Genomic DNA, 12,339 nt, shown 5'->3' on the forward strand with positions numbered 1-12,339 from the left:
AGATTCGGCTTATGGAGATCAAAAGAGTATCCCTTGGAAGTGCTTTAAGGTGCTTCAGCTTTGTCTGCCTCTTTTGACGCTTGACCTGGAAAAGGTAATATGAACCACGTACTTTCCTCTTGAATTTTCCTTAATTCCTCTTTTGGGTCGCTGTTGAACTTTACTGCCTTGCTGAGTTAACGTGCTTTTTTACTGCAGTAAAACGCGAGCAAAAGAATGGAAAGCAACAACAGGTCCACTGTGTATCTTCTTCCTCAAAACTATGGCCACCTCTCACAATTCGATGTTATTTTGCTGCAGGAAATACGTTACGTGATGTGAGCGTAAGGGTTGGTTTCCAACTCCTGAGACTGATGCGATCTTGGGTTCTTGCTGAGATTTATTCAAAGAATTGGTATTAAGCTCATCATATACACTAGAAACTGGCATCTGAGAACTCAATGAACATTTCCATGAGGTGGTTGATGTTGAGAAGGTTCCACATGCAAATTTTCCATTCCTATTCCTTCACCCTGCAACTGTCCATAAGGTAAACCGCCAAATCGTTGGTGAGATTGATACCCCTGTAACACATTAGAAAGCATTTGTTGTTGTTGGTGTATTAACAGTTGTTGCTCCTCCTGCTTCTGCTGTTTGTTCCGGGAAAGTGATGTCAGGCAAAATTTATGAAATTCTAAATGAATTGTTATCATTATTAACCAGTTGGGTCCAGGATTCCTTTTGTAGCCATGAAGAACCTCTGCCGGTTATTTTTGGAGTCATCTTGTGCTGAGTTTCAGCAGGTTCTTCTAGCACTGGTGAATTGGTAGGTTGAGATTCAGTATGCTCTTCTACCACATGTGCATTGGTAGGTTGAGACTCAGCAGGTTCTTCTGTATTTTTAACACATTCTCCAAATTAGTCGATCTGAATGTGATAAAGCAAGGCTGTTGTAAATGATTCCTGTGTTCTGTTTCTTTGATTTATTTGATAGACTTGGCAATGGAAGACTTGATGCGTTTGACGGTTTGAACTGTGTTGTTATTGCAGGTCGTGTGTTTTGAGTGCAGCAGGCTGGGATATTAGATTCCTCATCAAGAAGCGTTGCAGCAGTGGACTCCACCAGTGCCCTATCCCAATCTTTAACCCTCAATGGCAGCATTATTGCAGGGGAAGAAAGCAGGATAGTTGATAATAACTTCCTATTCAAAGAGTTGAGTATATCTATCATAGGCTTCATCATCTTTGTTATGGTCATTGCAACGTTCTTGATAATTTTGGACAACAACATGTAAGGTTCAACAATTGGATTATTTTCTAATAGAACCATTGTCTTCTTTCATTTCATTATTTTGTGTTGGTTGATTCTCTTTCTCTGTTGGTTTTCTTATTCTTCTTTTTTTGATGGTTTGAGTTTGACTTTCTCAGGACTCCTTAAAGGAGAGGTTAAGGCAGATTTCATCTTCATTGTGGATGAACGACTCTGTACTTCTGCTTCATCGATAACTCACCCTGCTGAAGTGTGGAACAAGCATTGAGTGCTTTTCACCCTCATGTAAGCTCTTTGACAAGTATGACTCAGCAACTACAGAAAGAAGATCTTTCATCTAAATCTCAGCATCCGTAAATGTGGTTTGGCCATCAAGATGAACTGTAACCTTTGAAGTAAGTGCAGAATCTTGAAGAAAATACAGCAAAGGCTTCTTGAAGACGGCCAGCTCGCCCAAGCAAATCAATCATGCAGCCATAATGCTCAACCTTAGGTTCAATTCCATATCCATACCTCATCGACGTGAAATAATCACGACCTAGTTCAACCAATCCAACATGGCTACAAGCAGAAAGGATGGCAATAAAGGTGACTTCGTTTGGCTTGATTCGGCCATCTTTCTCCACGCAAGCAAATACATGAAGGGCTTCCTCTCCTAGACCATGTAAAGCTAGCCCAGAAATCATTGTTGTCCATGTTATAACAGTATTACGTTTCATATTCTCAAACAATTGTAGTGCTTTACTTATGTTGCCTGATTTGGCATACATGTCTATGAGTGAGTTGTAAAGAGGAGAAATTATTGTTGTCCATGTTATAACAGTATTACGTTTCATATTCTCAAACAATTGTAGTGCTTTACTTATGTTGCCTGATTTGGCATACATGTCTATGAGTGAGTTGTAAAGAGGAACAATCATGCTCAATTTATGCTTTTCAATGTAGTTGTGAATCCACTCCCCTAAGTGAAGAGCACCCAAATCAGCACATGCAGATAGCACAGCCAAAATTGCAATTTCATCTGGCTTCACATTCTCAAGCTGCATTCTTCTAAAAGGCTTGATAGTCTCACTAGGATTATTCGCTTGCATGTAACCTGAAATAAGAGTCGTCCAAGAAAAAACATCTTTATCTCTATGAGGCATAGAATCAAACAGCTTCTGTGTATTACACACATCACCCACTTTAGCATAAGCAGCAACCATAGCATTCCAAACAGAACCATTTTCTCCAAACAACAATACAAACTCATCAAACACCTTCCGTGCAGAAGAAACATCATTCCCACAAGAAGAATACATTTGAATAACCGAACAAACAACCGATAAACACGAGTCCAAACCAGTAACAACACCGACACAATGAACCTGTCTCCCCAAAACAACGTCTTTCAAAGAAATAACGACTTTCAAAACATAAGGCAAAGAGTAAGAATCAAGCGACAAGCCTAGTTTACGAACGAAGTTGAAGAAAAAAACGGAACGTGTAGGGTTGGTTGAAGAAAGTGCGGAGATTATGTTGTTGTAGACAAAGACGTTAAATGGACGGTTGTGATTAAAGGTGAAAATGGAGTAAGAGTAGTTTAGGAAACCGAGTGAAGCGGATTTGTGAATGAAACGGGAGAGGTTGATGCAATGGGAGAGAAGTTGTTGGAGTTGTTGTGATGAGGGGAGAATGGTGGGAGAGGAGGAAAATGAGGATTGATGGAAAAAATTTCAGGACCAAAATCAGGGTATGACACTAGGAGTCTAAGCAAAAGCTTCAATTTTTCTACAGAGTTCAAGTAAGGGGGATTATTCTCTATTGGATGTATAATTCATAAGGGATAGTGAGGGATCCTCACCCTCTTCCTTGTTATGTTTATATTTTCCCCCATTGATGATTTTATGGATGAGAAGAAGGTTTAGGCTGGACCTTTCTCCAAATTATTGTGATTGATGTTAACTCATGTTCTGGTCTATCTTTGAAATTTGTATATGATTTGTATGTAAAAATATGAATGTTGATTGTTCATGTTACTATTCCTAATATGATAAACATGTGAATTGATTTGGTGAAAATTTGTGGAATAAATGATAAATTAGTGTGCAAATGGCGTATTAAACATGGAATAAATATGTATGATTTTTTTCTGTTTGAATTGAGTGGTTAGGGGTTGAAATCCGAGCTTTGGAAGTGTTCCCATGACAGAAAACCCAGTTCTTCCTTCTGTACAGCGGTGACAACGTCACCTGGATGACGAGCCGACAATCACTGAGTTGGGTTAGCTAAGAGGCATTAGCATGGTGATGGGGCGGCCATCATGGTACCTGAGACGAGCTTCTTCCACTGGGCATCATATGGTAATTAGTTTGTGTGAGGGAAGGGTGACAGGTTGTCATGATGACAGTCATGATGGATGGGTTGACAATCAACCCTATCGTTTGTCGGTTTTGCATCGTTGATTCAAACTTTGAGATGTTTCTAATTTCAGCGATTGTTTGTTGTTGTTTTCTTGAGTTTTGTGAGTTGGCAATTAAAATTGTTATGTTTTAAGAATTTTTTGTTTTGCTCTGATGAGATCTGAGTAAATTGTTGTTGAATGCTTGTATGATTACATATTGGTGAGTCATAATTACATAACATGTTTATTATGTTGAGTTGGTGGCCTGATTCATGATATATGTGGTTCAAAGGGGATTCGGTAATGATTATTTCATTTGTATGTGTTATTTTATTCCATGCATCATGGTGTACAAACTTTGATCCGGTAGTGTGTTGCTGGTTTAGAAAGGGGAGGGGACAGTGACAGTTCGTTGATTCAAAATGGAGGATCAGTAATGTTTATTGTTTAAAGGGGGGCTATTGGTGTGTCTCTGGTTTAGAATGGGGGACCAATGACCAGTTTCTGATTCATAAGTGGGGATTAGTGACATTTATGGTTCAAAGAGGAAACATATTCAAAGGGGAGCCATCGATGAGTGAACTAAATCAGTAACATACATTTGATGTCCAAATTAGTAAAACATGCATATAAAGTTGATGATTTGATGCATTGTATACATACCTGCTTTATGATCGAGTTATTATTATAGTTGGTGCATTATTGAAAATGATATTCATGTGATTGGTGATTGCTTAAATTATACTATACTTTAATGTTTATGCTCCGCTAACTCTATTGAACTTATTATCACCCCCTGGTTATTTTTTTTTGTGGTGTTCTGTACTCTCGTAGTATAGATACTCGGGTAGAGGAGCACTAGCTACTATTGAGCTAGACAATGACATTGAGGCCTCTTCGTCTATTTGAAGTTTTTTGTGTTATTTAGTTTAGGCGTTGCTATGATATGTAACATTGGGGATGGATTGCTTTGTTACATGTTATATTTCTTGTGATGTTTGATTTATTCTATTTAGTACATTTTATTGAGACCAATAAATGTTTCCTTTGAAGTTTTTATATTTTATTTTGCTGCATGTTTTATATTATAATTTACACGAAAGATGTATGTTATGAATGTGTAACACCAAGGTTGTGTAAAATTATATGTTTTATTTTTTAAAAATCAAGGGTGTCGGGTTTTAGGTTGTTATATAGCTATTATCATATCAGGTCGGTCCATTCGACCTAGGTTGTGACTAATTTGTACCCTTGTGTGTGACATGTGTGTGAACATTATTGATGATTTATAACTTTTGTCTCTACTGTTTACAATTGGTTGAATTGGTTGTGTAGAGAGAAATGGATGGTAGTAATGATCACACAATTGCTGAAACTTTTCAAGAGATGGCTCCAGCTAATGAGGGAAATAGAAGTTCCAGTAGAAGACCGCATGTGGGGAAGAAATAAGTTGCAGAGGCACTCCTGCTTCTCTGAGATATTTCAGGTGTGGAGAGTCAGGTCATCATGATGCTGAGTGTAAGAGCACAGGTCAGAAGTGTTTCAATTGTGGGAAACAAGGACACAGTATTGCTAAATGCAAGAGTAATATTCTAATTTGTCACAACTGTGGTGAATCGGGTCACATCAGTAACCAGTATCATAAACCGAGGAAGGCGTCAGCTGCCGCGCAAGCTAGTGGTTGAGTGTTTTCTTTGAGTGGTGTGGATGTCTCAAGATTAGATCATTTGATTTGAGGTACGTGTTTCATTAATGGTGTTTCTCTTATTTCTATGATTGATACCAGTGCGACACATTCTTTTGTATCTCTTGATTGTGTCAACAAGTGAAATCTTGAAGTGTCTTATATGATTGGAAGTATGGTCATTGATACTCCAACAAATGTTCTGGTGACTACTTCATTGGTGTGTTTGAATTATCCTTTGACCATTTATGGTAAAGACTTTTAAATTGAATTGATATATTTGCCTTTGAGTCAACTCGATGTGATTTTAGGGATGACTTGGCTAGAGTTCAACCGTGTTTATATCAACTGCTTTGACAAAACTATGTTGTTTCCCGAATCTGAAGAGAGTACTGATTCGAGATTCATGTATGCTACTCAATTTGAGATGTCTTTGAGGGAGGATGATTAGATGCTCGTGATGTCCACTTCTTTGAGAATGGAGAGTGATGTTGTGGTTAATTCTATGCATGTGGTGTATGAGTTTCCTTATGTTCTCCCTGAGGATATTTGTGACTTGCCATCGGAGCGAGAAGTTGAGTTCGCCATATATTTAGTACTTGGTACTAGACATGTGCCGATGTCACCATATAGAATGTATGCATCCGATTTGACTGAGGTGGAGAAATAGTTAGAAGATTTGCTAGAGAAGAAGTTTGTCAGGCTTAGTGTGTCATTATGGAGAGCATCGGTGTTGTTGATTGAGAAGAAATATGGTAGCATGAGGTTATGTATGGAATATAGGTAGCTAAGTAAGGTCATGAATAAGAATAAGTATCCTCTTCCTACAATTGCTGACCTTATGAATTCGTTGATTGGTGCTTGTGTGTTCAATAAGATTGATTTTAGATTAGGCTATCATTATATTCGAGTAAAGACTGAAGATATTATGATGACTGCGTTTAGAACTTGATATGGTCATTATGAGTATTCGGTAATTTCGTTTAGTGTGCCTAATGTGCCAGTGGTGTTCATGGAGTATATGAATATGATCTTTCTTCCTTACTTGGATCAGTTCGTTGTGGTTTTCATAGATGTCATTTTGGTGTATTCTAAGTTAGATGAAGAGCATGTAAGACATCTCTAACTTGTGTTGCAAACCTTATAGGAAAAGTAGTTGTATGTTAAGTTATCTAAGTGTGAATTCTGGTAACAAGAAGTGAGATTCCTTGGTCATGTGATTTTTAGTGGTGGTATAGTAGTCGGCCTGTCAAAGATAGACGCAATGTTGCAATGGGAGACTCCTAAGTTTGTTACATAGATCATATGTTTTCTAGGTTTGGATGGTTACTATAGGAGGTTTATAGAAGGCTTTTTGAAGTTGGCTTTACCTTTGACTTATTTGAATCAGAAAGGGCAAGCTTATGTGTGGGGTGCTTAGTGTGAAGAAAGATTCCAAGAATTGAAGAAGAGGTTAACGACGGCGCCAATTTTGGTTTTACCAGATTCCATTGAATCTTTTGTTATATATTGTGATGCTTCTAATATGGGATTGGGTAGCATGCTTATGAAAATTTGTTAGGTTATAACATATGCTTTGAGACAACTGAAGCTTCATGAGAGGAATTATAATACCCATGATTTGGAGCTAGCAACTATAATATTTGTGCTTAAAGTTTGGAGGAATTATTCGTATGGTTCGAGGTTTGAGGTTTTCAATGACCATAAAAGTTTGAAGTATTTGTTTGATAAGAAGGAGTTGAATATGGGGCATAGAAGGTGGTTAGAGTTTTTGAAGGACTACGACTTTGAGTTGAGATACCATCCTAGTAAATCTAATATGGTAGCAGATGCTTTGAGTTGAAAGTCTTTGCATATGTCGGCATTGGTGGTTAGAGAGATGGACTTTATTGAGAAGTTCAGGATTCTTACCTTGGTGTGTGAGATGATGTTGCAGAGTGTGATGTTGGGTATGCTGAAGTTGACTAGCAGTAATCTAGAAGAAATTAGAGAAGGTCAGAAATTATATTTGGGACTGATAGACCGGCTGGTGCTCATCAATTAAGGTAAAGGAGTGGATTTAAGAGTTGATGAGAATGGAGTTATGAGGTTCCAAGATAGAGTTTGTGTGCCAAATTTTCTAGAGCTTAAGAAGAGAATTCTTGTGGAATGTCATAGAAGTGGTTTGAGTATTCATTTTGAGGCTACTAAAATATATCAAGATATTAAGGAGATGTTTTGGTGGCCATGTATAAAAAAGGATGTAACTGAGTTTGTGTATTCTTATTTGACTTGTCAGAAGTCAAATATCGGGCATCAGAAACTGTCTGGGTTGATGCAACCTTTGAGTATTCCGGAGTGGAAGTGGGATAACATCTATATGGACTTTATGGTAGGTTTGCCGAAGATGACAAAGGCAAGTGATTATATTTGGGTTGTGGTGGATATACTGACTAAGTTGGCTCATTTTATTCCGGTGAATATCAGTTACATGTTGTAGAAGCTAATAGAGGTTTACATCACTAAGATTGTGAAGTGGCATAGTATTCCTTCGAGTATTGTTTCAGATAGAGATCTGAGGTTCATATCAAGGTTTTATCAAACTTTACAGGAAACCTTGGGAACCAAGTTGTGATCGAGTTCTGCCTACCATCCGCAGACTGACGGTCAGACAGAAAGGAGTATCAAATCTTTGGAAGATTTGTTAAGGGCATGTGTTTTAGAATAATGAGGTAATTGGGATAGCTAACTGATGTTGATCGAGTTCACCTATAATAATAGTTACCAATATAGTATTGAAATGACACCTTTTGAATCTTTTTATGGAAGGAGGTGTATGACTCCTTTGTGTTGGCATGAATCATATGAAAGTGTTGTGCTTGGACCAGAGATCATTCAGCAGACTATTAAGAAGATAAAGATGATTTAGGAGAAGATGAAAGCTTCACAAATTAGAAAGAAGAGTTATCATGATAAGTGAAAGAAGGCACTTTAGTTCCAAGAGGGAAATCATGTGTTCTTGAGATTCATGTTGGTGACTGGTGTTGGTTTTGCCTTGAAGTCTCAAAAGCGCATTCCTCGTTTCATTGGTCCATATCAGATCATGCAGAGACTAGGAGAAGTAGCCTATAGATTTTCCTTACAACCATATATTTTGAATCTTCATGATATTTTTCATGTGTCGCAATGTCGGAGGTATATCTTTGATTTGTCCCATGTGATCCAATTGAATGACGTGAAAGTGAGAGATAACTTGACTATTGAGGCATCACTCTTGCATATTGAGAAATAACTAAAATAAAAGAAATAGTTTTTTATGGAGATAAAATTTGAGGAGGCAGTACGTAGAATTTGGAGCAAAATATGAGTTTGAGAGGCAAGAGCAAAACCTAGGATTCCAAGCAAAAGCTTCAATTTTTCTGCAGAATTCAGGTAAGAGGGGATTATTCATTATTGGGTGTATATTGTGTAAGGGATATTGAGGGATCCTCACCAGCTTCCTTATTGTGTTTGTATTTTCCCCCATTGATGATTTTATGGATAATGAGAAGGTTTGGGAAGAACCTTCCTCCGAGTTTTTGTGATTGATGTTATTTCGTGTTCTAATTTATCTATGGAATTCATAATAGTTTATATGTAAACATCTGAATTTTTATTATGTTGGAACAAGTTTGGTTCTACATCTATAATTATTTAGTTTTGATGATAATAATTTTGTACTCTCATAGTTTGTTGAGTGTGCAAAATCTGAATAAGCCTGATGTTGGATAAAGCATACTCTAAACAAGCCAATTGCTGAACAAAGTTGAAGAAAACAGACTATGGCCTCTAGATATAAAGACTCTGGACTCTAGACAACATCAGACTCTAGACTCTATATATCATTAGATTCTTAACCAAAGTAAGAATACAAAGAAGTGCTTAAGTCAACTTTGGATATCCCAATTGTAAGACCCCAATTTTGACCCTAAGACCCCTCATGATATCTCATCATATGCATTAGCTTTGGGATCACACCTTGGCATCCTCCTTACACCTCATTCATTGGGTTTACATTGGGAGAGGTCACCAAGCACATTTTGAATGTATCATACTTTGTCTTTCATTATTTACTAACCAAAATACCAAAAATTTGTCAATGTATAATTTGTTGTTTTTGTAGGTAGTATGTATGCTCACCTATGCTCCATCAAGCTCATATCTAAGGTTTGAGACCCTAAATGCAAGGAGACTAATCAAGAGATGGTTCACAATGACTCTAGACGTCATATATGGATCCTCATGTTCTTCACATATCATTTTGATCAAGAATTCATCAAGAGTTGGAAGTTTGTTTGCCTTGGAAACCCTAATTCATCTGGGGATCTTGTGTGACTTCTTCAACAAGTTTCTTCAACAATTGATCAAATATTTCAAGGGATACTTCATATTACATCATCTTACACATATATGATCCTCCATGAGTCCCAAAAATCAAGAGAATGTCAAGCTAGCAAGATGGTTCATGGTGGTTGACCAGAGAAAGTCAACTGGTCAAAATTGGGGTTCCCTAGACCCTATCTCCTACAATTTTTGTCATATGAAAATGATTCCAAGCGTAAAGCTAATCAAAATGACATTTCAAACAACTTTCATGTTAAGAGCTAATTTTTCTTGGAAGCTCATTTTTTATGGTGAATGATTATAGGTCATTTTATCTGAACCTTGGTTAGGAGGTCAACTTCCCAAGACCATACCTTGCACAATTTTTATGCTATAAAATCCATTCAAATTCCATGATCAAATTCAAGATGTCTACTTCAACTTTGATGTTTTGAGGAAGTTAAAATTCAACTTGAAAATGCATTTTCCAAGAGGAAACATTATAGGTCATTTTGGGCCATTACCATTGAACAAGTGATTTTCCTCAACTTCTAAAATGCATAAATCCTTCATGCAAAATCCAAATAAGGTCAAATTGGTGACCAAATTGAATAGGTTTGAAAGAGATACAACTTTGATAAGGAACATTTTCCATTTGAAGCCCATAGCAAAAGTTATTCAAGGTGGAAGAAGTGAACATTTGACTTGTTACTTAGAACATTTTCAAATATCTTTGATTTTCCAAATTTCCACCTCAAAATTCATCATTATCCAAGCTTCAAATGGAAAAGTGTTCAACATGAAAGTTGTTCCCCTTGATCTCACCTATCCAAAAAGTCCAAGATCATCTCATTTGGATCAAAGTTGAAGGACTTGAACATGGGTGCAATGTGTGGTACCATTTGGATGAATTTCATGATCAAACTCATTCCAACTTTGCATGGCTTAATGCAACACTTTCAGCATGATCTATGCACGATTTTGAACCTTTGCAAATGATTGTTTGGGATTTGTGCATGCCCATGATAGCTCATGAAGAAACTTATTATTTTTTAACATTTGAAAGAAAGTGTGTGGAAATCAGTTGCCAAGGCTATAAATAGGAGTGCATTGTGATCAGAACTTCATGAATACCTTGCCCAAGCTTTGCCAGGCCAATCCAAACCCTCCATTCCATAGAATTTCTGAAGATTTCTTTTGAATTCGAGCTTGAACTTCATCTTCTATTTGGAAGTTCAAACTCCAGAAATTCACTTCCCTTTTCATCTCAATTGGCTTATGCAAGCAAGAGGAAGAGAAAGCAAACAAATCCAAATAAAGATCAAGTGAATTTGAAGCAACTCGAAGGTGATTTTTCAGAAACTTCATCTCTTCGATTCTATCTCGATTCTTCATCATTCTTTGTGATTTTTGGTTGTCTGAAGTCCTACCAATGTGGGCAACAAGATTGAGTTGCTCTGAGGTCAAATTGAAGCAACTTAGTTCATGATCCTCAAAATTCAAATCCCTGTATCTTTCTATATACTTGGAATTGGAGAAAATTGAGGCCAAATTCGAGCTCCTGAGCATTTTTTCTTTGAATCCATGTCCTTGTTTTTTTATTTTAGTGATGGTTGATGGTGGACCAGTCCGGTGAGGTCCACTGGAGAAGAAGACCGGAGCCCTAGCTCCGGTGGTGTGTTATCATGCCTCTCAGCCACCAGATCTGTTTAAATTATTTTAATCATGGCCTTTGATTTTAATTACCAATGTTACGACGCATTGACTGGGGTGTACCATGGATGACACACGCGTGACCATCAGATCTGCCACCTCAATTAATGAGGGAGAGATCTGGTGGCCCTTGTTTTTTTTGTTTTTTCTGATTTTTCATTTAATCCATTTATTTTGATTAATTCATAATAATTTCATTTTTAATCCAAAAAATATGGGACTTACACCAAAAATCTTTAAATATTTTCCTTTTTTGTTTTCTAAATTAAAATTATTTTTTGGATTAGATATTTTTCATGAATTAAATGTTTTTGTGCATATTTTAAATTGTTTAAAAATACTTCTAACTTTTCAAAAATGATAAAAAAAATTGTCTAAGGTCCTTTGACTTGTTTGACCTAGGATAAATCTTGTGGCCATTTATTTGGTGTTTTGAAGAGATTTTAGGTTTTGACCAAATTAAATTGAATTTAAATGAATTTTTAATTTGATTTTTAATTGATTAATCATGTAAAAATTATGTTGAGCCATCTTTATTGACTTGTGATGTTTGACTATGTGTTTGGTCATTGGTCAAGGTTTATTTGACTTTTGTTGAGTTAAAATCATTGGATTTAGGGGATTGATGAAATGTACATTTCATCTCCCAAAATGAATGAATGATTTTAATTTGATAAAATTCCTCCCATGACCAATTTGTATTTCTCTCATCTCCCAACACTCTATTTTTCTCAAACATCTTTTATACCAAAAACACATACACACATAAAAAAGGGCTCCCTAGGAGTACCTAGGATACTTTAGGTGCTAACACCTTCCCTCTGTGTAACCAACCCCCTTACCTGTAATCTTTGGCATTTTATTAGTTTTGATTTGAAAACTTCTTATCTTTGGGTTTTGTTCGTGCTTTTTCATTTTCCTTTGGAAACAATAAAAGCGCGGTGGCGACTCTGGTTTTATTGACGTTAA

At 36.7% G+C, this 12,339-nt stretch overlaps 1 protein-coding gene across 1 annotated transcript; it reads right to left on the reverse strand.

Annotated features, from left to right (window-relative positions):
- Positions 1-1,620: 1,620 nt before the first annotated feature.
- LOC127104173 (pentatricopeptide repeat-containing protein At5g56310-like) lies at positions 1,621-2,880 on the reverse strand (the record flags this gene model as incomplete). Its single annotated transcript, XM_051041374.1, has 2 exons — positions 1,621-2,003; positions 2,121-2,880. Coding segments are annotated over 2 exons (1,143 nt in total), but the record flags the coding sequence as incomplete, so codon positions are not given.
- Between the last annotated feature and the right edge of the window lie 9,459 nt (positions 2,881-12,339).

The sequence above is a fragment of the Lathyrus oleraceus genome, chromosome 7 (assembly GCF_024323335.1).
Source record: "Lathyrus oleraceus cultivar Zhongwan6 chromosome 7, CAAS_Psat_ZW6_1.0, whole genome shotgun sequence".
NCBI lineage: Eukaryota > Viridiplantae > Streptophyta > Magnoliopsida > Fabales > Fabaceae > Lathyrus > Lathyrus oleraceus.